At 35.8% G+C, this 22,808-nt stretch overlaps 1 protein-coding gene across 1 annotated transcript; it reads right to left on the reverse strand.

Moving 5' to 3' along the window:
• Positions 1-4,037: 4,037 nt before the first annotated feature.
• On the reverse strand, positions 4,038-21,577 carry cpn1 (carboxypeptidase N, polypeptide 1). The gene is made up of 9 exons (XM_032573583.1): positions 20,987-21,577; positions 16,488-16,684; positions 14,391-14,546; positions 9,406-9,582; positions 9,170-9,281; positions 6,604-6,743; positions 6,099-6,198; positions 4,580-4,698; positions 4,038-4,483 (listed from the first exon to the last, which is right to left on the reverse strand). The coding sequence occupies exons 1-9, from the start codon at positions 21,219-21,221 to the stop codon at positions 4,373-4,375; spliced, it is 1,347 nt and encodes a 448-aa protein (XP_032429474.1). The 5' UTR covers positions 21,222-21,577; the 3' UTR covers positions 4,038-4,372.
• Between the last annotated feature and the right edge of the window lie 1,231 nt (positions 21,578-22,808).

The following is a 22,808-nucleotide window of genomic DNA, read 5'->3' on the forward strand; positions in this document are numbered from 1 at the left end:
CTATTCAAAATCACAAAATACTCAATTTAAAGCCTTAGTTTACTCACCTTGCACACATAATCTGATATTAGCTCTGAGGTTAGCATTACAAATTACATGATGCAGTAAAACTGTTTATTTATTTTTTTAAATTTAAGTTCCCGCAGTAATTTTAATCTAAAAACAATGATTGAACATGCTGATTGTGATGTAAAATTTGCACAGACAGCGTGATTGCTTATTTTCTGGCAGAATGAAGAAAACCCAGCATGAACATTTCCTCAGTTTATTACATAATTTATGCACAACTCAGTACATTCTGGAGCTGTCCAGTCACATTACACCAAAAGATGTCCACAGTCATTTTAGGAAGTAGCCTGACATAAGACATGTGATATGTACATTCTCTTGTGCTGCAAAGCTCAATAATTTCAGTGGGATAGTGACTAAAGCATTTAGAGTTGTCACAGCTTGGAGGTTTTAGCTTGTAAAAGTCTACGACAAGCGTAAACGTAGTTAACAAGAACACCATTGTGAATAGGTTTTCTTTATTTTACTGTCCTCTCCTTCATGGCTTTCTTCTCTTGCACTGTCATTTGAAGTGGCTGTGGCCACTTCAAATGACATAATTAGCTTTAAATCATACTTTTAAATCATACTTTTATGGAAACATAATCACAGCCCCTGCAGAAAGGATTACAGGTTTAGAAAGTACGTGTCTTTTTCTACCCACTGTTCATTCTGTGTTGTGGTGTGAAAAGTTAAATCAAGTTTTTCTTTTTTTTTTTTTTTGCTGCGTCTGCAGTACTGACAGCTTCCTCATATGCGATCCTGTACATCCAGAACAATGGCAGGAAATAAGGGTGGCGAGATGCGGCTGCCTTGAAGAGCGGGCGAGGAAAAGGAAAACAGATACAGGAGAATTTCCATTAGTCCATAAAAACAAAGGAGGTTTTTATTCATTCTGATTCTATTTTAAATGTAAATTACTTAGGATTTTTTATTTGTGTCTGGGAATGTTGCCCAAAAAAGTGTCCATCTGCATCAACCGCCTGTCAGGTTTGGTCCATCAGAGGGACGCAAATTAAAACTCAGGTCAATGTTATTAAATAAAGTCTCCAGACACACCAATCAATTTGATGTTAAATTAATTTTTGTTGTTGTTTTATTGTAATATTCTGTACTGTATTTCAACAAAGAGGACCAGACTGAGCTGATTATTTAAGGTGAAATGTTACAGAACTGGGTATTCTAAACATAAACACAAAATGTAACTATAAATAGATAGATAGATAGATAGATAGATAGATAGATAGATAGATAGATAGATAGATAGATAGATAGATAGATAGATAGATAGATAGATAGATAGATAGATAGAACTATATGTATAGTTTTTATGATAATAATTCTTATTATTACTATAGATATTATATTATCTATAGTAACAGAATATGTATATTATTATAGATTTAATAATAATATGTGTTATTATTATCAATATAATATAATATTATAATTTTATATTATTATTATAATAACAATAGTAATAATAATAATAGCAGTTATTATTAACATATTTAATAAGAAAAATGTCTTATTATTACTATGCAATAATTATTACTATTGTTATTATATAATAATTACTATTATTTAAAAAAATAATAATTATCATTACATTTTTATTATTTCTAAGATTATTGATAATAAGGTTGTCATAATATTAATAATTCTTTTATATTAAAATTATAATAGTTACTACTACTATTACTACTAATAATAATACTAACTAGAATTATACATTTTTATTTTATTTTGTATTTTTTTTCCTTTCTTCATTTGATGAATTGTCAGTTTTTTGTGCATCCTCAGTATAAATAGTTTTTCAACAGACTTGAGTATTATTTTTCTAGTTTAGTTAATCATTATGACAATTGCTAATTAAAAAAAAGAAAAAACAAAACAATAAAAAAATAAAATGATGGATTATTGTTATTCATTATTTTACTTTTAAATTGAATATCAAAGTTTGCGGTTTCTATACGCTGCTCTCTAACTGTTATATACTTCCAAATACATTTGTAACAGTCAAAAGCTGTTGTCTGTTAATTGTTTTACTTGTCTTCACATTTATCTTTGAAATATTCAGCTGACGTTACTCTCCTTACTCATTACTGACTCATCAACAAAGAAACAAAGTCTTATCACAATGCATTATCTCCTTGTTTCAATACATTTTAAGGCTCCAAGCAAACCCAGGATTTCTGAAACTGCATCACTTGCTCCATCAACTCTGAGTCAACCACAGTGGGTAGAAAAGTGTAGAGAGTCACGACTGTCAGACGCCGGTGGGCTTCATTGACGCCACTTTCGGCCAAGTTTACACAAAGCGTGACCTCATGTTCACACACAGACTCAGATCTGAGTGAAACGACTGCTCTGTCCGTTTTCACAGTGGCCACTTTCATCTCAGGGCATTATGTGGGTCTATTGTTTTGTCTCAATATTGCTGCGAGTGGAGCGTCACTCTGATGCTCAGTCAGAATACATCAGCTCTCAAACAATAACTCTGCTGTTTGGTTTCACGGAGAGGCATCAGCTGTTGAAATATGCATCAGTAGGTAAAAAAAGAATGAAATTTGCTTAATTTATGTCAAAAATTCATATTAGTAATGACAATGAATGACTAATGTCAATGTTATTTATTGTAAATGCTCCTCGGATGACTTTAGCTCACTTTATAAGCAGGTATTATAAATTGTACTCAATTTACAACTAAAACTACAGTTATATATTTATAATATTACATTTTTAAATGGCAGCGGGTTCATGAGTGCGCTTGTCTGTTTCAGGGAAAGGTCACAAATTCAACGAGTGCCCATAAGAGTTTGCTTTTCCTCTTTCTGGTGCGCAAGAGAGGCTATTATTGCTCTGCAATGGTTTCAAATGACTGGAAAAAAAGATTAACCACATTTAGAGATGCACCAATTAATCAAAATCAAATAACTATCTTCACACCTGTGAAAAAAAATCCGAAAATATTCTTTTTTTTCCAAGTTTTGTGCAATATGTAATGAGTGTCATACAAAAGTCATTTTTATTTAAGCCTATATAATCTTTCAAGAAAATCAACCACACATTCATTTCTTTTACTCTATAACCTGTTATATTTTGTTGGTTTTAAAAAAAAAAAGCTTACATATATACATGTATGTGTTATCCTTAGAAAGAAAAACAAAGTCTGCAGGTCAGAAATTTAAAAAAAAAATAATGAAGAAACCCCATCATTTAAAGAGTCATGCTGTAATTTTTTCCACCAAATCAAAGTTTTCTGATTATCTACAACCAATAAAATTAAGATCTTTAAAATGAAAGATAAAAACAGGAAAAGGGACCAATTATAAACCCCATCATCAGCCCTCCTTTTTCCCTCATTACTCAAAACATTATTAATAACCCTTTGATCAGATCCTAAACCTAAAAAAACCCCAACAAATTTAACGTTTCCCTTAAATGTGTGCTATAAACTCCTTAATTCAAATTTATTTGCACCATCATTTGCTGCCACCTACTGGAAGCAAAGGATCAGTATTGTAAGTAACAATAAACATATTTGTATTTTGGCACTTCTGTCCCTCCATAAATATTGACACCACAGGAGCTGCGATTAATTTACACCCTGTAAACCCAAAGATTACAATCTACCAAATCAACCATTGGGGTTTATGGAAAATAGTTTGTAATTTTAATAAGAATGCGAATTTATTACCTCTAGTGCAAATAAAGGTTCCACAACAAAAAGCATGGTGAGAGATTAAGGAAATAATTTAGAAATTAGTTAGAGGTCGCTACAACTTTTCTCTCTCTTTTTTTTAGATCAGTAATGTGTGTTATCAATTTCAAAATTATGTTGAGAATTCAGGCAGTTTTATTCTTAATGTTTATATTGCATCTACTTATAATTTTGTATATTTCTAAATGCAAAACACATTTATATTCCTTTCACAAATATGAATATGAAAGGAGAATCAGTGAAAAAATAAATCAGAGCTGGTAGAAAAATTGTAAAAACATTTTTTTAATTCCTTTTACAGTCCTCATCAAATTTTGCGTAACCAAGACAACAAAAAAAGTTACTTTTTTTCCCTTTACACAAACAGTTGTGTTCATACATATCAACACTGTTACATAAATACATTGGGCTTGGAACAATCCTTTCATATATATGGGACGATTTATAATCATTACCAACAAGAAAATAATGTTTTTATTCCATAATTACCCTAAGACTACAAAGATATATCATAAACATGTATCATTTACATAATTAATATGCTGGGTATGCCTCCGCTGTATCTCTGGGTTAACTTCTGTGTGCGTTTCTGTGCATGTTTCATCTTGGGCCGAGCTTCAGTGACGCCTTGTGGGCGGAGATGTTCTTCTTCCCATGTTGGTGCTTCCCCTTTAGGTTTTGTTTTGGAGCTTTTTTCAAGTAAAAATGAAGCTGCCAGGGAGCAAGTTTTTAAAAAAAGGTGAGTATTTCAGCCGCTTTTTAAACAATTAAATCTTTCAAAGTAGAGATTTTCTGAAAATTTTTAACCTGGATAGCCTCAGCTGGTCCCACCGTCACCGTGTTGGATGAAGATAGGTAACCTGGAGCGGAGGCTTTCACGGTGTACGTTCCTGGCAGCAGAAGTCTGAAATAGTCGCCATCCACGCCTGGAGGAATCCACGACACAGAGGTTGGTGTCAATTGTTATTCTACATCGCCATTTACAAATCAGAACTGGAAACGTGGATTTAAAATCAGACAAGGTCCTAAAAGACTTGCTCTCCACAGCTGGTCCACCACAACTAACCACTAATGCTAAGGCTAGTTAGCATGGCCACCAATGACAGCGGATAAGCAGTTTTCCTGTAACGGTAAGTTGTTTCTCCACCATTAGCACATTGAGTAGCACATTAACGAGGTTAATGGCAACAAAACCTTTATTTGCTGAGCTTCAATTGCCTAAAGGACTTTTAGCTAGGGCTAGACGACAGCTGAAAAACGAATCATGGTGCAAGTGTTTCATATCTGTAGTTATGTATAATAATTTATTTGTTTTTCTGTCTTAAATATCTGAAATACAACCAAACTTGTTGTATGATCTTTCCTCTTTTATTCACAATTTTCAATTTTTTTGTTTTTTTTTCCATTTTTAAGCAGTTATGAAGGAAAGTGGCAGAACTTTAAACTGCTGCTGTGGCAGTTACTCACCAAACTGTTGCTAGGTAACCAAGGAATGAGTGAGTTGCTAGTTAACCAAAAAGTGAGTGAGTTAGTTTATTCCAACAGCTTTGTTTAGCTGGTTATTAGAGGTTGAGTGGCTAAAGCCTTTCCTTTGTCTAGATGAATATTTTATATATTAAATATTCTATTCGATGTATTATCTATTCATACCGATCGCGTGTCTACTGCGATACATATTGCTATTGATTTATTGTCCAGTTCTACTTTTAACCTAATATTAGTGAAGGTACACCTGTAAATTACCACTATATGTATAACTTTAATCTTGTGTGGATTAAAGAAAATCTTGAATAAATTCAAACTTGCACACAGACTTTTTATGGACATTATCATTATGTAAACCTCTGTCCAGCACTGTATTTAGACTGGACTTTTTTGAGAAGTGCATTTCTCCCTTCGACCAGCAGAGGAGGATTCGTTTCTTTCTGAAACTGACTGCTCTTGTTTTCATTTTGTCAATTTCTCCTACAGTCAGATCAACTGTGAACTCCTCCAGCAATGGAAACTATTTAGACGTCTGTTTTTGCATCAAATAGCTATTATTTATTCCAGATGTGTAAGCCTATTGCTATAATTTCTGTCTCCTGCAACTATCCAAATGATCAAGATAAGATAAGCTACTTTATTGTTAAGAAAATGGAAATTTCTCTTCAGATTCCACAAATAACTCCAAAAAATGCACAAAATGGATAGCCCAAATAACCAAATTTACATACATAGCATCTATTAATACATGTCACATAGATGCAAATGCATTTTCAGCACTTATAAAAACTGAATTTGTTATAAAAACATTTATATAAGTAGAAACAAACTGCAATCTTACCGGTTGTGACATCATGATTAATCCCAGCGACAGCAATCTCAGCTTTACTGATTGGGTTGTTGTTCTCGTCATACACCGTGCCTTTTATCCCATGATGCACCTGGAAACAGACAGATGTCATTAAAAAGAAAAGCAAACTGCTGGAGTTTTTATTATCAAAAACATCATGAGAAGCATTTTTACACTAATACCATGGATAGCTGTTAACCATAGTGGTTTTGGGGTTACAAATTACATGTTAAACAAACTTTCCAAAACAATAAACTTTCCACAGAATGAAGGGATTTCAGTTTCACCACAACGGGGGGAAAATAATTATCCCCCCTTTGTGAAATAAGACTTCCTGACAATATATTTTAATCGCAGTGAATTAAGAGCACATTTCATTTTAAAAACCAAACCATAACACTCATTGGCAGGAATATTTCTCTGAAACTGAAGGCCCAAATTTAGAAAAAGAGTTCACTAGAAGGACTAAATTAACATCAGGGTGAATTTTTCTGACCTGCTCCAGGTACGAAATCAGCGCCTCTCGGTTGCCGAGCCATTCTCTGGGCAGCGACGACTCTGGAGGAAACTTGTCACAACTCAGCTCCAGAGTGATCTCAAAACAGTTGGTGTACAGGTAGTTAAAGTCCTGCATGCCTTAAGTAAACAGAAACAATAAATGAAAGATGATGACTCTATTCCTGTTAAGATTTTAGAAGAAAACTCTCACTTTCTCTGAAGGTTCAAGACGTTTTTGGAAACAAAAACTGAACACTTTTCCTATCTTGTCACTTGCTCTAATGGTCAGATAAACATTTGAAGTTTTAGATAAATCTTTGGTGGAAAAATGGGTCTCATTTCTCAATCATTGTTCTTGCTGGGTAAGTGCCATTTTTCTTATGGGAACAAACACAAACCGATACTCTGATTTTAGTGTTTAGCAGCAATTTAAATTAACAAACTTGTTTCCATCCCTCATTACAGGGTAAACATGTAAATCTCTCATCATTCTTTTGATTTTTGAACAGAAAAAAAAGAATACAGAGAGTTTCCTCCACTTTGATTTTGATATAACAATACACCAACTAGAAACATTTACAGACTTATTTATGGACTTTACTAAGTTTATTGGCTGGACAATAAAATAGATAACAATATATATTGTGATCAATATCAGTAAATAACATGTCTGATAGAATTTTCAATAATTTCACTGAACTAATGTAGACAGAGGAAAAACTTTCGTAGCTCAACTTCTCAAGCCCAGCTAAGTAAAGGTTGGCGGAATCAACTAACTCACTCTTTGGTTACCTGGCAACTCACTCATTCTTTGGTTACCTAGCAACGACCAATAGAGTAGCAGATTCAGGTTTTGCTCCTGCCTCTTAACTGCTCAAAAAAAAAACAAAAAAACAACGCAGCTGAGAAAAAACTGTGGCTAAAACAGAAAAGATCCCACCACCAGTTTGTCAGTATTTGAGGTATTTAAAACAAAAATTATTGATTGGCATGAAATGCTTATATCCTGATATGCTTGTCAGTCATATTGCCCATCCCTAGTCTAAACCTAGATCGGTTTTATACTACATATATAGATCAAAATCGTACTTTAAATTGATTAACCATTGACTCATTTCTAAGAGTTCTGCATAAATCTTCTAGTTTACTCTGATTGTGATGATAATAGTAATTAGCACTACAGTAGTCCTCAGTGTACAGTATGAAGCTTAACTTAATCGTTACAACTTCTGGAGTAAATCAAACACAGCATGACAACATTACCCAACAGACAGTCCAACCTTCATCTGTTTTCCCCTGTGGCAGTGATAAAAAAAATCAAAATTTTATCACTGGATTTCAGGCCTCGTCCATACTTGTCTTTTTTTTTACCAAGTCTGTGCTTGTGTGTAGCTGAGAATTTTAATACTCGGTCTCTTTGGTTGCACGGGGGTTTGCTCAACATGACTTCACAATTTTTATTAAACTATGTTCGTCCAAGAGTACATTCTGGACAGGTTGCCAGTTCATCTTAGGGCAACACAAGAGAAACACAAGAAAAACAACCACGCACACACCAGCCCTGTTTAGTCTGCTTTAATCCAAGTCTAGTTAGTTTATCTAGAAAGTCCAGTTTGTTTGGGAGGATGTGAATGCGTTATCAAACACTGATGCAGACTAAAAAAGCAAACTCTGGTCCACCTAAAACCCTAAGCAGACCAGGTTTTAGTTTAGTTTAGTTAAAGTTAAATTTAACCTTGGTGCCGTTCAAAAGCGTATGTGAATCCCAGGTGGACCAAAAATGGCTCTGAAAGCAGGAAGCGGACTATAGCATGCTGGGTAGATACAACCAAAACAAACGCGAGAGTTTAGTACCGGTAGGAGAAAAGAATCGCGTTTTTTTTTTTTTTTTTCCCAAAGACAAAAGAGAAATCATACAACCGCTAAAATTTGACGCTACTCCATATATTTGAATTATTAAAGTTTCTATGCTCAATTAATCTGGAACAAACTTCCAGAAAGCTTTTTTTTCTGGATGTTTTGCAAACATTTGTAATGGAAACACCGCTATTGATTAACATACCCGATATGTTTTTGCTTGATGATTTTAATGATAACATTGACAAAATGCAATGTTTAATGTTTCAGAATCTGTGACTGCATGGTGTTTTCATGATGTAAAGCACTTTGAACCGCTCTGTTGCTGAAATATGCTATACAAATAAACTTGACTAAGGAAGAAAGTCATTTTCTGAAAAGTAAAACTGGCTAATTGAACATTGCTGAGACATAACAACGGTCCAAACACAGGACAGAATCAATTGAGTGGGTTTGTTTAGCAAAGGCAAAGGTCAAAACTGGTTAACGATGAGTCAGTATGAGAGATAGCTTTCCAGAAAAAGGCTTGGGACGGTATCCAGTGACAAAGCAATGATCAAAGTGTTGGGTGAAAACCAAAAAACAAACATTGCAGGAAATGCTGAAAAGTGCTGAAGCCAAGAGAGAGTATATTTACAAGGTGAGAAAAGACAAACAAGTCAGTAACATGTACAGAGGACGCATCATGTTAAGAGTTAACCGTTTACCTTTAGACAGAGAATACCAGCTGGCTCCGTTGGTGATGCCTTCGTTAAAAAAGTCTCCACAGTTCCAGCCTAAGTGCATCCAGCTGTGAGCGTACGAGTACGTCCTTGCCAACTATCATCACACACAAACGCATACACTCCCCGTCATTCAGATGCTTACACAAATACGCAACAGATAACAATGAGATCAGGTCAGATGTGCAACATCTGGAAGAAACTTTAAAGCAGCTGCACACCTGCCTGAAGAGTTTGTCATCCGCAGTGGCTGAGTACATGGTCCTCCCTCGAATGCGAGCGTCTCGTGACTTGTCGAAGGGGTAGTTGGCCACCACTGCTCCTCCGTGGAGATTGGCCGACAAGACAAAATTGTAGTTTTGCATCCATTTTATGACTGCCAGAGTCTCAGGTTCAACCTGTGAGGAAGAGTCAGGGTGAGAGTTTGAAACAGAGTAATGCTGAGGGTTACAGTGAAATAAGGAATGAGCTAAATCAATTATTTTTGAGAATCTAATGTTTGAAAAGCCTGAATTTCTTGTCACTAATGCACTTCATTGGTTTCCGCAGTTCAGAGTGATGTCAGCATGCCCAATGCTGCCATCTTGTTTAACAAGCGTGTTTTACAGTTTAGGCTTTCAATTCAGGTCAACTCTATGAGGAAGTACATCTATTTTCATAACAAGAATACAGTCATAGTAATTCCCAGAATAAAGTTTAAATAATACAAACATAAAGTCTTAATATCACCAGAATGGAGTAATAATTTTAGGAGAATGAAGTAGTAATTTTAAAAGAACTCCAAAACAATTTTTAAAGCTTTTTTCTTATTAAAACAGCTTCTTCCTATAATTTTAATATGTTCCTCTAGTAAAATTGCATCGTTATTCTGCTCATAGTATGACTATGTTCTCCTAATTGCACAGTAATTCTTGTAGCTTGGCTCTTATACCCTGTTGTTCGATTCATTTACATTAACTACATTTATTTTTATGATTAATTTATATAAATGTAAAAAGTGATTTTTTTCCTACTTAATTTTCTTTTTTTTAATTAAATTAATTAAATTATATTTTCTATTTGAGTATACTTAAATTAAATTACTAAATGTAAAAGGCTTAAATTAACTTTGACTCAAATCCAAACTGTAAAATCTCATTAAAAATATTGGTTGTAAACTGCTGCCTACATTTTATTGAGTAGATTTTAGTATTTCTTTTTTTTTTTACAGTGTAATGCACATGTGATAACTTACTGCTTCACACAGTGAGGTTTTCTCAAAACTCTACTAAAAGGTAGTGATTACAACATCAAAACATCAGTTTACCAAGTAATTAGCAAAAGATGAAAACATAAGATTTTCTATTTATGGAGGATTTTCACTAAATATTTCAGAGTCTCTGTAAATCTTAAGTCATTTCCCCACATCTGAAGAACAGTCAGGCATTTTTCACTTCAATCATTCCTTTGAATGAAATATTATCACTTGGCTAAATTACAGCATGCAGCCTTGATTTGCCTGTAGGCTAACGCAGAGCGTGTGGCTTCATGTTGCCAGTAAATGTTATCCTGACCAGCATGAATAACATGGCGATAACAGTGGCACGGTTGTGTCTCCCAGTCTGGAGGCGGCCATCTGGGACAAACTGTAGCTGCCAGATAGAAAAACAGTAGTTTTAACCTTTTGATGGAAAATATGCAGGTGAAAAAAGACGGAAATTATAAACTCCTCATGTTTGCTTGAGAGGAAAACTCAAGACACAAAATGTTTCCCGAGGTTACAGCATTTCTGATTAAACTGGTTTAAAGTTGAGGGATGAGAAACCAGTCTCCTAAACCAGTTTCCCAGTAATGTAAGAGTCTAGAATTATATATTTAGATAATTTGTTTTATTTTTTTACTTTGTCTTGCTACATTATGATTACACCAACAACCACTTTATAATATTTAACAGTTTTGTAAATATTTTAAAAATAAACAAATCATGGAGAGTTTCCTGTATAAAGCATGTTTTAGCTGTTGATGCAGATAAAACATCATATATATAATATGTTATTATTATAATATAAAATGAATTATTTTATATTATAATAAGGAAAAAGTCTATATGCCTCTGTTTAAATTGATATTACGAGAGTGGGTTTTACTTAATGACGTTATTGATGCTGCACTGTGTTTTTTGTAAGTAAATGTTTTACTGTTGAAGAAGTAATTGAATCAGCAGTAATTATCCAACTCCTTGAGTTTTTGTGTTTTGCTCAGGACATTGTTGTTCTTTTTTTCCCATACGTCATTTCATTTGTTCTTTATGTAATAAATTATCAGTTCAATCTTTTGTGTTTAGTTTCTTGTGCATTTGGATTTATTTCTCTTAAATCTTTGTTGCTCTTTCTCTCTCCCTTTCTGTTAATTAGTCTCCCTCTCTCAGTTTTTCCGCTTTCCTCCTGCCACAACTGTTTCCACGTCTCCTTTGATTAGTTCACCTGGTTTATTGTTTTCCACCTCAGTATTTAAGCTCCTGGTTTTTGTTTGCTCCTGTCTAAACTCTTTGTAACTTTTCTCAGTGCAGTTCTCCTTAAATGTCTTTAAATCTTTATTTTTCATTATTAAAGCTCTTCAAGTCTGCCTCCAATTGGATCCAACCAGAAACTAAACATGACACCGAATGAGTCTTTTTTTAACTTGTTTAAAAATTTAACAATAACAACAGAAGACAGGCTTTGGTTTCTGCAAAAACAATGCAACCTTATAAACATTTCAAGTGACTAATAATCATCATTTTATTAAGAGCAGATGGAAATCTGCTAAAATGTGATACAAACACCATCATGTCTTCTTTCAACTTTGCACAATAGACTGAAGGACGCTGCTGTATCTTGATTAAATGGAAATCCGTTAGGCTACAATATTCATTCCAGCTGGTAGGAAAACTTAAAAGGGTTAATCATGAACAGCAGCTTTTTCTTTCTGCATTTGAGAGGAGAAGTTGAGACTCCCCCAAGGACCTGACCCTCATGCTGGAAACGTGCCTTTTGGCAAACTATTTGCAATAGTTTGACAGCACATGCTTTTATAAATCCCCCTACTGTTCATTTCACGCTTGAGTGCCCTGAAGCAAGTACACAGCGAACTACAGAAGCCATTCGATCACCTGGAATGAAGCCAGGTGTCTTCTGAAGCCAACCTCAACGATGGTATTTACTCTGTAAAGTCAAGCCAACAGTTTGTACCCTGAAAGAGACTTTAAAGGTAATATTCACAAAACTGCAGCTTCTAAAAATGACAGTAAAAGAAAGATATGTGCTTTCTTTACTTTAAACTTTACTTTTTCAAGCCGTTTTCTGAGCTTTTTTACATGCAAAAACCTAAAACAAATACTTGAAAACAACATAAAATTTGATATTTGTGTTAATAAAGCGGAGACTAGCTTTTATAGTAAAACACAACCGTTCAGAGGACTTAAAAGCAAGCCACTCAACACACTTACAACATAAAACAAACCACATGTAGAGTCTTTTTTTTTTGGATGATTAATTTTTCTAATAACAAAAACAAGCAAACTAGCTGCCTGGCGGGGCAGCTAGTAAAGCATGGCGGGCTGCCAGGCTTATAATAGACTAGAGGAAACTCTGTTATGGATAAAACACTCTTTTATTCATTTATTTAATATATTTTATTTGTCTAGTTATTTTTGTTCAGCCGCAGAAGTTTGACAGAATCTGAGATGTGTGCTACGTCACTGTTTGTCTTGTAGCAGAAGTAGCATCAGTTGTAACTTTGTAGCTCTGGGAGAAGAGACTTTGTGACGGTTTTGTTTCTGTGGGTCAGTGCCCGTCTGCTTCTGAGAGAACAATTCCCAAAAATATACACACAGCGTGGGGCAAATAAAATTACCAAAACAGAAGACGGAGTCCTGTCTGTTTCAAGAGTGCAACATTTGCACCGAATTGCTTAAAATGATGGTCCTTTTTTTTATTTTGCTGTAGCTCAGCTGGTAAAGCAATCTGATCCCGTGCAAAACTCGCCAATTTATAAATATCAACAAAGTTAATGCCAAAGAAACCCAGCAATGTTACGGTTGCTCTTTATTCAGCACATACACACACAAACTCATTCAGTTTCCCCCAGGCTTCATTTATCTCCTCACCTTCTTGTGCATTTTCTTTCATTTAAATAGACTCTCTTAACAAGTTAATACACGTATGCTGCCAAAACCAGATTATTTACATTTAATATATTAGGGCTGGACAATAAATCAGTAATAATATATCGAGATAGACACAAGATCACTTTGTGTGATAGAATATTCAATAATTTTACAGGTTAGTGGAATCAACTAACTCAGTCACTCTTTAGTTACCTAGCAACTCACTCACTTTTTGGTTACCCAGCAACAACCTGTTAAGTAACTGTCACAGAAGCAGGAAAAAAAAGTGTTTGTCCAAGAAATGACTTAAGAGTAAAAACAACTATTTGGTAAAAGGTCTATTCAAGTACTGAGTAACTGATCAAAACATAAATCATTTAATATTTAAAAATAACGATCAAGTAGACCAAAACACAAACTTTTGTGGAATTTTTGGTATTTTAGAGACCAAAATGAAAATAATTTATATGAATAACCTTATTACAAAATAACAAAATCAGGCAAAAGAAACAGTTTCCAAATCTATTTCTTTCAGTCTAAAATTTTAACACAAAAACTGCAGGTATTTGATTGTGTCTGGTGAATTTTTGGTTAAAAATTCAAAATTCAAATTCAAAATATACTTTATTGATTCCAAACAGAAATTTAATTAAATTAAATTTACATTTAAATTTAAAACAGGCTTGTTGGTCATTCAGTGAAGTTACTCAGAGTGGGTAGAGTATCCAGAAATTTTATTCAAGTAAGAGTTGCAATAATAAAATTACTCAAGCAAAAAGTACTCCACAGAGTACATTTTTTCCAAAAAGTAAATATAACTAGTTACTACTCAACCCTGCTCAGAGACAAAAACTGTTTGTTTTAACACATTATAAAACGAAACTAAAACATTTGAGCCAAGTCAGACAGTTTAAAAGGCGATGCTACCAAATACTGAGGAAATGTAAAGTTTTAAATTCTAACTGTCCTAAAACAGTTAGGTCTATTTAATGTCAGGCAGCGAGAAAAGGTTATTTGTCTTTTAAGTGTTTTTAACGGACATAAACACATTATAATTGAACTTTCTCCAGGAACACTGACCTGTTGTTCCCAGTTGTCTGGCAGAGGAAGGTGGTGGTTTCGTCCGTTGGTTTTCTCGTAGTAATACATCAGTGAATTCAGGTCTGGAAAGTTTCGATTCAGATCAATGTCTCTGGAATTCCCCCGACCCACCAGATACCCGTTCAGCTCAGAACCCTGTTGACCCACAAACACAAATTGACCAACTGCGTGAATGCTTAGCATGTGTTGTTGGTATCAGCTAGCTGCTCTAAGTCACTGGGGTCCAAGTTTTATTTTTCACTTGGCCTTAAAAACTCAGGTCTTGGTTCGGTTGAAGTGAATTCTGGTGCGGTTTGGACTGGGGACCGCTAACAAAACAAAAAAAAAGCAAGAAGCTAAAGCTAACCCTAGCGCAAGACATTCTGGGTAAATACAACCAAAACAAACGTTGGTGTCCAGCGCTACCGAGAGAAATGGCTCGTAGTCTTTTCCAAAAGACAAAAAGAAATCATATAACCGCTAACATTTGACGGCTTTCCATTTTTGTTTACGTTTTGTCAAGAAGAAAGTTGAGGTCAGTGTCTTCTTCTGAGGCTTTTGTTTTGTGTCGTTTCCTTTAGTGGCTCTTGATGCAGCGCCCCCACAGGCCAGGGGGAGTAAGGGTTGGCAATATAGACTCAAATTTCTATCGTGATATTTTGTGGTACTACTGTGATAGCAATAAAAATAACGATAAGAAGTGTGTCATAGCAATTAGAGCCCCACTAATACAAATACTGCTCTAGAAAAACATTCCAATTTGTAGCACAAACAGTGTGATTTGTATCATTAAACTGCAAAACAGTAACTGCATTTAACCATATTTTAAAATTTATTGATACCTTCATTGAACAAACAGTGGAGCAAATAGTACCAATAACAATCCCAACAATCAAAATTATTATCATAATAAATTTATCGCAATAAATGATACAGCCATCGTGAGGGAACAGTTTTTCAATTAGTTATTTTTACTTACTTATTTATTATTTTCTTTATTTAACCAGGTAAAACCCAATTGAGATCTAGATCTCATTGACAAGAGGGACCTGGTAACACACAACAACCTGGTTAAACAAAAGTAAAACAAATTTAAACATACAGTACATGCATGTTGCATCCAATAAGTATTTTATTTAAATTATTACTATTTTTTAAGGTATGGATAAAACACTCTTTTATTAATTTATTTAATATAATTTACAGTTATTTTTGTTCAGCCGCAGAAGTTACGTCACTGTTTGTCTTGTAGCGGGAGTAGCATCAGTTGGTCAGTTGTAACTTTGAAGAAACTTTGTGACGGTTTGTTTCTGTGCATTAGAGCTCGGCTGCTTCTGAGAACAACAATTCCATAAAAAGCAAAACCAAACCATCTGAAAATTCAACAAATGTTGCAACTTTGGTCCCCAATCGAACTGAACATACCAGAATATCACATTTGAAAACCGTTACAGACACCTTCATGAAAATATATCCGGTTCTGTTGTTCCTTCTGTGATTGCATAGGACAGAACCAACACGATCCAAACCAAGATTCAGGAAAACAAACCTTACCATCCAGATGGTGCTGCACCCAAACATCTGCTAAGCGCCAAATTACAGTGCAGTTATTCCTATGAGCTCCGACTGTCTGCCATGTGCTGCAGCTCGCTTCCGGACTTATAATTAGCCTCAAAGAGATTGCACACACGTGTGTGTGTTTGTGTCAGAGTGCGTAGCATGCGATCTGTGGTTCAGTTCCCAATTACCTCTAAGATCTAACTCGAGCAAACGCAGGGATAAAAATGACCTGCTATTGTCTGAATGTGTCATTTGAAATTAAAACAGATTGCTTAGCATATTATCGCGTGGATTTAAACAAACTGTGTGTGGAGTGTGAGGAATGCGCTTTGATTCAACTTACAGGTGTTTAGTTTCACTCTGGGACCCTGTCATTTTTGGCAAATAAAAAAAAAACAAATCTACTTATTTTTTCTTCTTAGGTAGCAGATGACTAGATTAGAAAAACAGACAAAGAGAGTCCCTTGGGGAGATTCCTGTCTCTGGTTTTTCCTTCAGGGTGAAAAAAGCTCTCACATATACCAGAGTTTACATTACCTGCCTGGCTGCCACTTCATAGCCGTCGGGGTTCATGGAGGGCAGGATGTGGATGCGTGTGTCATGGATCAGCCGAGTGATCCGCTGGTTTCCGGCCCGGTACTCCTCGCAGAGAAACTGCGAGAGCTTGATGAGGAGTTCACGGCCTAGCACCTCGTTGCCATGCATGTTGCCCACGTACTTGAACTCCGGCTCCACTGGGGGAAGAATTGGAAAAACGCAGGCAGCAGGAAAGTAAAAAAGATCATCCAGCATGAGCACACGTACACACTTTCACTTAATTTTTTAAACAGTACCAGATCAGCCTGTAAATAACTGAGTAGTGCAGCTTTAAGAATAAGAAAGAAAGGAAGTGCTTTTTCAACTCAACCACTGCAAAAACAAAAATACTGTTGAATTAATGTCAAGATTTCCACTTTTTGCAGATACTGAACAGGTCAGCAAAATTATTTCAATATTAATCAGGCATGTTACTTACAGTACATCCTAACATTACGTGCTTATATAAGGGGTGTAATTAAAGAGGTGCTCACTTTCCAAACAGAAAAACAGTGGTAAATAGTGGTAAGCTAATTATTTTGTTCTTGTTTTCTCAAATTGTTTGAAATAAATAATTAAATATAGTAGTTAGTCGACCACATTTGGCTTGTAGAGCATAAAAAACAGGTTGTACATATTTGTAGATATGCAGATGAACACACTTAACTTTTTTACAGCATTGACAGCGACCGCTAACGGTGGCCCCAATAACTACAAATAAACAATAAAATTTAAACAGCTCTAATTTAAATGACTCTCTGTGGTCTAAACGCAGGACTTCCTCGCAGTCCGCATCTAGAGGCGAAACCTCACAGCTATTGTGTCCGTTCCTGATCCAGTAATTTAATTTAATTAGACGCCCAGGGCAGAATTAAACCCAACATATTATTGTAATTAAGCTTTTACTGCTTCAGACCACCATTTCAGTAAGCAGTGTAACTTTTTCTCTTTATTTTGGTTTTGCTTTGCATATTCCAGCTCCATTTTGTTGCTTGTTGCAACCTTAGAGCGAGTCAAGTACAAAACATCTGGGATGTGCGATTACTAGCGGAGCAGAATAGGATCACGTACACGCTTATTGTGCGCTTATATAAATAATATTAGACACAGTGTTGCTGACTTGCTAACAGTGGAGCTAATTAGCCCTTAAGCTAACTTTGAAGATGTTTAGCGCACTTAGCTTCCCCTAAATTAATTTTTTATAATTCTAAAGATTCTAAAGCGCTAATTTACTTGACTGATTTGCAAACTTTCAGTTGAATACAGCCTGGTATTTGTGTTGAAGTTTTTCTTGTTTTCTATTACTTTATTTTAAACAAGAAACTTACTCTAAACAAGGAACACAGTCAGCAGACATTTAAAGTTTTGTTCTCCCTGGCTTAATTTTACTGCATTAATCATGTTTTTTTTAGATTATGTATAGCTTCAGTGTGATTTATATGCACAGCGCTGTAACTTTGTGTCTGTGAAAGGCACTTTATAAAATAAACTTTACTTCCCTCCTTACTATACAGTAACTCACATGGGACAGCATTAATCATTTATGCAAATCATCTACAATTTCCAGCTTATTTTCAACACTAATTGGAAGAGATAAAGATTTATGAGAGTTTATGAGAGTCCCAGAGTCTGAGTGGAGGCTAAGTCTTTGAGTAAATAAAAATATATACTGCTAAAGGCTGCTTCTGTTCCTCAAGTTTCAGCTTATTAACCATCAATCAATAACACACAAAGTAGGGCTGGGCGATAGGGAATTAAAGTTTTATCACAATATGAGGTGTTATTATGATAACGATAAAAGTGACAATAAGAATTATTTATTACATCTTCTTTAAGGTAACTATATGGCTGTGACTGTGTGTCAGAGCAATTATAGCCCCACAAACACAAATAATACTTTAGACAAACATTTCCTCTTGTAATGAGCTTATTTAGGACAATAATCATGTAAAGAAGTGTGATTTGTGTCACTAAGCTGAACATTTAAAATTTGTTGGTATTTATTGATTCTTTTGTTGAACAAACATTGGAGAAAATAGTACAAATATCAAACTGGTCTGAGGGGGGTTTATCAATACATCGATCAATCAAAATTCTAACAATGAAGAGAAATTTATCAGGATAAATGATAAACGATACAATAAATGTCTACCTCTAATTCTAAGTGATGTTAAAGGACATTTCTGTACGTTTTTGCACAAATTGTGATTTGACTTTAGCTAAGATAAATCAACGCTGCAGCTGCAAAATCCTTGAGTAAATTAACTGATGACAGGAGGAAAAACTTAAACTCTTCTCAAAAAGGAGTGATTGTGGCTGATTTCGCTACTCCAGAGAAGGTCATCTGGTATTCTCGTCGGTATCTTTGAGCAACCAATCCAAACAACCTCGTCGGCTGGATAGATTTCCCTCCTCCCCGGGGTCGCTTCATTAATCACTCTTGAAGAGCCCAGAAGCCTATTCTGGAACTAGAAGACCAAACAGTTCCTGGACTATCAAATATGATTTGATTTATTTGAAGCAGCGCTGATACCTCCAAATTTATTAACGCTTTCCATTAATTGCTCATGGCTTAATTTCCTGTTCTTTACCACAAAGTGAGTTCAGTAACAGCCGGCAGCCGAATTCCTAAAGAGAGTAAGAAATGTTGACCTAGACGAGACCTCGGGTAACTCCCCCGTCATGAAGCGAACAGTTCCTGTTTTTCACCTTGCGACAGAGAAGGCACACATCCTTCAATTCTACTGAAGGAAGCCGCTACGTGTGCAAAAGCAGGAACGAGAAAAAGAAATAGAAATGCAAGCTCAGACGTGGCCATAACTGCATTCTTTGCAGATGTCAGGCTATTTTTCAAATTCTGGCGTAAGCAGATGAGGGAATGGAAAAAAAAAAAAGAAATCTTGATGACATGGGATATGATTAGTTGGTATTTTGCCCACATAAAAATGTGCAATGAAGTTGTGCTTTTTAATTTGCAATAAATAGGCAAAACAAACAGAGGAACTGATTTGGAGCAGGGGAAAGGAGGTGGGGGGATTAAACAAGCAAAACATTTTGCAGGAGTAGGCTCAGGGTTAAACCCATGTTGACTCAAAGTGAACCTATTAGTCATCTGCTCAGCTTTGAGTTACACCACAAAATTTGTCAGAGGCTGGATGGCAGAAAAACTGAGATGAAACACAGATGTTGGCTCAGCTCTTTTGTATTTTCTTCTTTTCGCTGATGTTTATCAGAGACGGCAGCCTTGGAATCACTCCTCTCTTTTCTTGTCCTCATCTGGCCAAATCGGAGAGCTTGTGTTTTTCAAAACCAGAATCCTCGCAGACTGCTCCGTCTTCTGCCAGCTATGTCCCAGCAGATAAAAGTACGAACAGAATGTGCTCTGAAATCTGCTCCACCAACTGTTCCACCAAAATCAATTTCATTTTCCCAGCCTTGTTTGAATGCAAATTAATTTCAACAAGAGGCATATGAGAGTTAAACACTCACACCACTAGGGGGCCCCCAAGAGCACCAAGTTAGCATGTTGGTTAAACATAAAATAGAATTGAATAATACAAACTAAATAGTATTAAACATGATAAACAAGTTCTATATTATTTTTAAGGTTGTTACACAATAAATACTGTATACTGATATCAAACTTTTTAACCTGTTAACCATAAATTTATAATTTATCATCTTATGTTACTTTAAAAACATTTTCTGGATGATGAAATATATTATTATATTGTTGTTTTGAGACAATTTTCAAGTAATATATAGGTAACAGCATAATAGTGAGTCTCAAGGATCAATAAAATGTACGTTTTAATGAACATTTAACACGGGAACTGGAAGACATTTTAAATATCTGAAATAAATAAACAGAAACAACAAATAAAATGAATTATGAAGACTCTGTTAACATAATTGTCCTTCAATAAAAGGGGTAAAGACCAAAGGGACAAAAGAGAAAAAGAATAAATTATGCAAATGGAAATTATTAAGCTCACTTTAATTTAATTTAAGTGATTAATTGATTTAGTTGCTGCCATGTATGAGGGGCTTGTCGCGCCAATGCCTGACTAACAGGTCGACGATTCCTCTGATGATTTCTGAATATATTTCATGTAGCTGCCATTGATTTTTAATGACTTATCACGGGAACAAGCTTGTTTTTCTCATTTATTGGAAACATCGCAAATGCAAAATTTTATTTTTTAGACAAAGATTTCATTGGTAATGAAAATGCAGAGCTAATGATACCAGGTATGGTACACACATAAGAGTAACCGAGGAATGATCAACCATTCCAGGTTGACATGTTCGTATTGTGTGTGTGTGTGGGGGGGGGGGGGGGCACCAAATGAAAACCTGGTTAGGGCCCCAAAAAGGTTTGGGCCGGCCCTGATTTCAACACACCATAAAACCTGTTTTTGCTAAATGTGCTTCCAAACAATAAATCAGGTGTTACTCACAAGCTTCGTGGATCCCTGGGTTGTCACTGAACTCCAGCACGTAGAGGTGGCGCCCCTCCACGCTGCGCCCAATGCTGTAGATGCGGGTGATGTAGGGGCAGTCGCTGTGCACCGCAAACAGTACCCGCACCATGTCCTCGTATCGGTGATGCTGAAAGTCGGAGCCCGACGCCGGGAGCCCCATCAGCCCCAGCAGGAGCGCGCAGACCCAGGGAACAGTCCTCCCTTGCAGCATGGTCCCCGGCCCCTCAAAAACACTCACCACACACACACACACACACACACACACACACAAAGGTGCTTTCCCAAAACTATCCACAACACACAGCTGTCAGATGTGTGTTTTTTTACATGCCAAACATTTTCCTTACTGCTCTTTTCTTTTCTTGGTCCTGATCTCCCACTGCCTCCTCCCACATTCAGACCTCGGAGTGAAGAGCAAGCAAGGACAGCCCCCCTACTCCGTCTTTGTCTCACTCTCCTCCTCCAACAGCTGCTCCTCTTTCACTCTCTTCCCCTTTGGGTTCTTGTCAAGAACATGCTACTTGCTTTATTGGTGCTTTCGAAAGCTTCCAAAAAGCCCCTCCAGGCTCTCTTCCTCTCTCTTTGCGCACAGAAATTAGCTCGGTCTGTGTGCAGCGCTCATTTTCTCTGTCTTTAACTCAACTTATATGCTGCTTTCCATGGGAAAGAGGGGTTGTTTCCACGGAGCTGCTCTCCCTAGTCCTCCCAGTCCTCAATCATCCATTCATTAACTCTTAAGTCAACACACAGCCTCTGTGTTTGAGAGGGTGCATGCATGTGTGCCTGCGTTCCTCGGATGAATCAATGGAAAAGCGCTTTCGCAATCTTCCGGGTGCTTTTGTGGCTTTGTTTCTTCAAATCAAACAGTAGCTGCGTTTCCATTGACCACATAATCGCGCAATTTGACGTTTGGAAAATAAATTCCCTTAGTGAAAGTAACTAGATTTTTGATTTTTAAAAAAATCTTTGGCGCTAATATGAGGTGTTTTTTGGTCATATTAGCTGCGTTTCCATTATAAGTGTATGCAAAATTTTGTCAACATTTCGTTGATGTCTAAAAAACATAATTTCGCAACAAGAAACGCAATTAAACTCACATGTGCATAAGTTTGTTTATGTCATAAGTCAATAAAAAACATGCGGCGCCATGATCCTCCAACTACTTACTTCCTGTCGCGTTCTTCTTCGTGGTTTGTGCCAGTGGCAACATCCGGTTGTTGATTATTTGACTCCCATGACGCAGTTTTGCAAAAATAAATACATTTATCAAAATACCACAAAATAATAGCACCAAAACTTATCAGAAAACAATAATTTTTTTTAATTGGTGTGTTTAAATTAAACTCAGCAAAAATAATTTTAGAAATGTCAAATTGCACAATTATATGGTCATTGGAAATGTTTTCGCACGCATTTGTAAAGGGAATGCAGCTACTGCCTTGCAAAAAGATTTATACGCTATTAATCTTTTCAAATTTGGTACCTTAGAATCACAATCTGGACTTTATTTGACAGAGAGACACAAAGTAATAACAAATTACAGGTTACAAATATACGTTTGTAACCTGTGTTGCACTCACGAAACAGACAGGACTCCATCTTCTGTTTTGGCAACTTTATTTGCCCCACGCTTTGTGTTTTGTTATTGGGAATTGTTCTCCCTGAAGCAGCTGGGCAGTGACGCACAGAAACAAAACCAGTACAAAGTTTCTTCTCCCAGGCTACAACGTCACCACTGACCACCTGACGCTACTTCCGCTACAAAACAAACAGTGACGTAGCACGCAGCTCTGTAAAA

The sequence above is a fragment of the Xiphophorus hellerii genome, chromosome 10, assembly GCF_003331165.1.
Source record: "Xiphophorus hellerii strain 12219 chromosome 10, Xiphophorus_hellerii-4.1, whole genome shotgun sequence".
In the NCBI taxonomy this organism is placed as follows: Eukaryota; Metazoa; Chordata; class Actinopteri; order Cyprinodontiformes; family Poeciliidae; genus Xiphophorus; species Xiphophorus hellerii.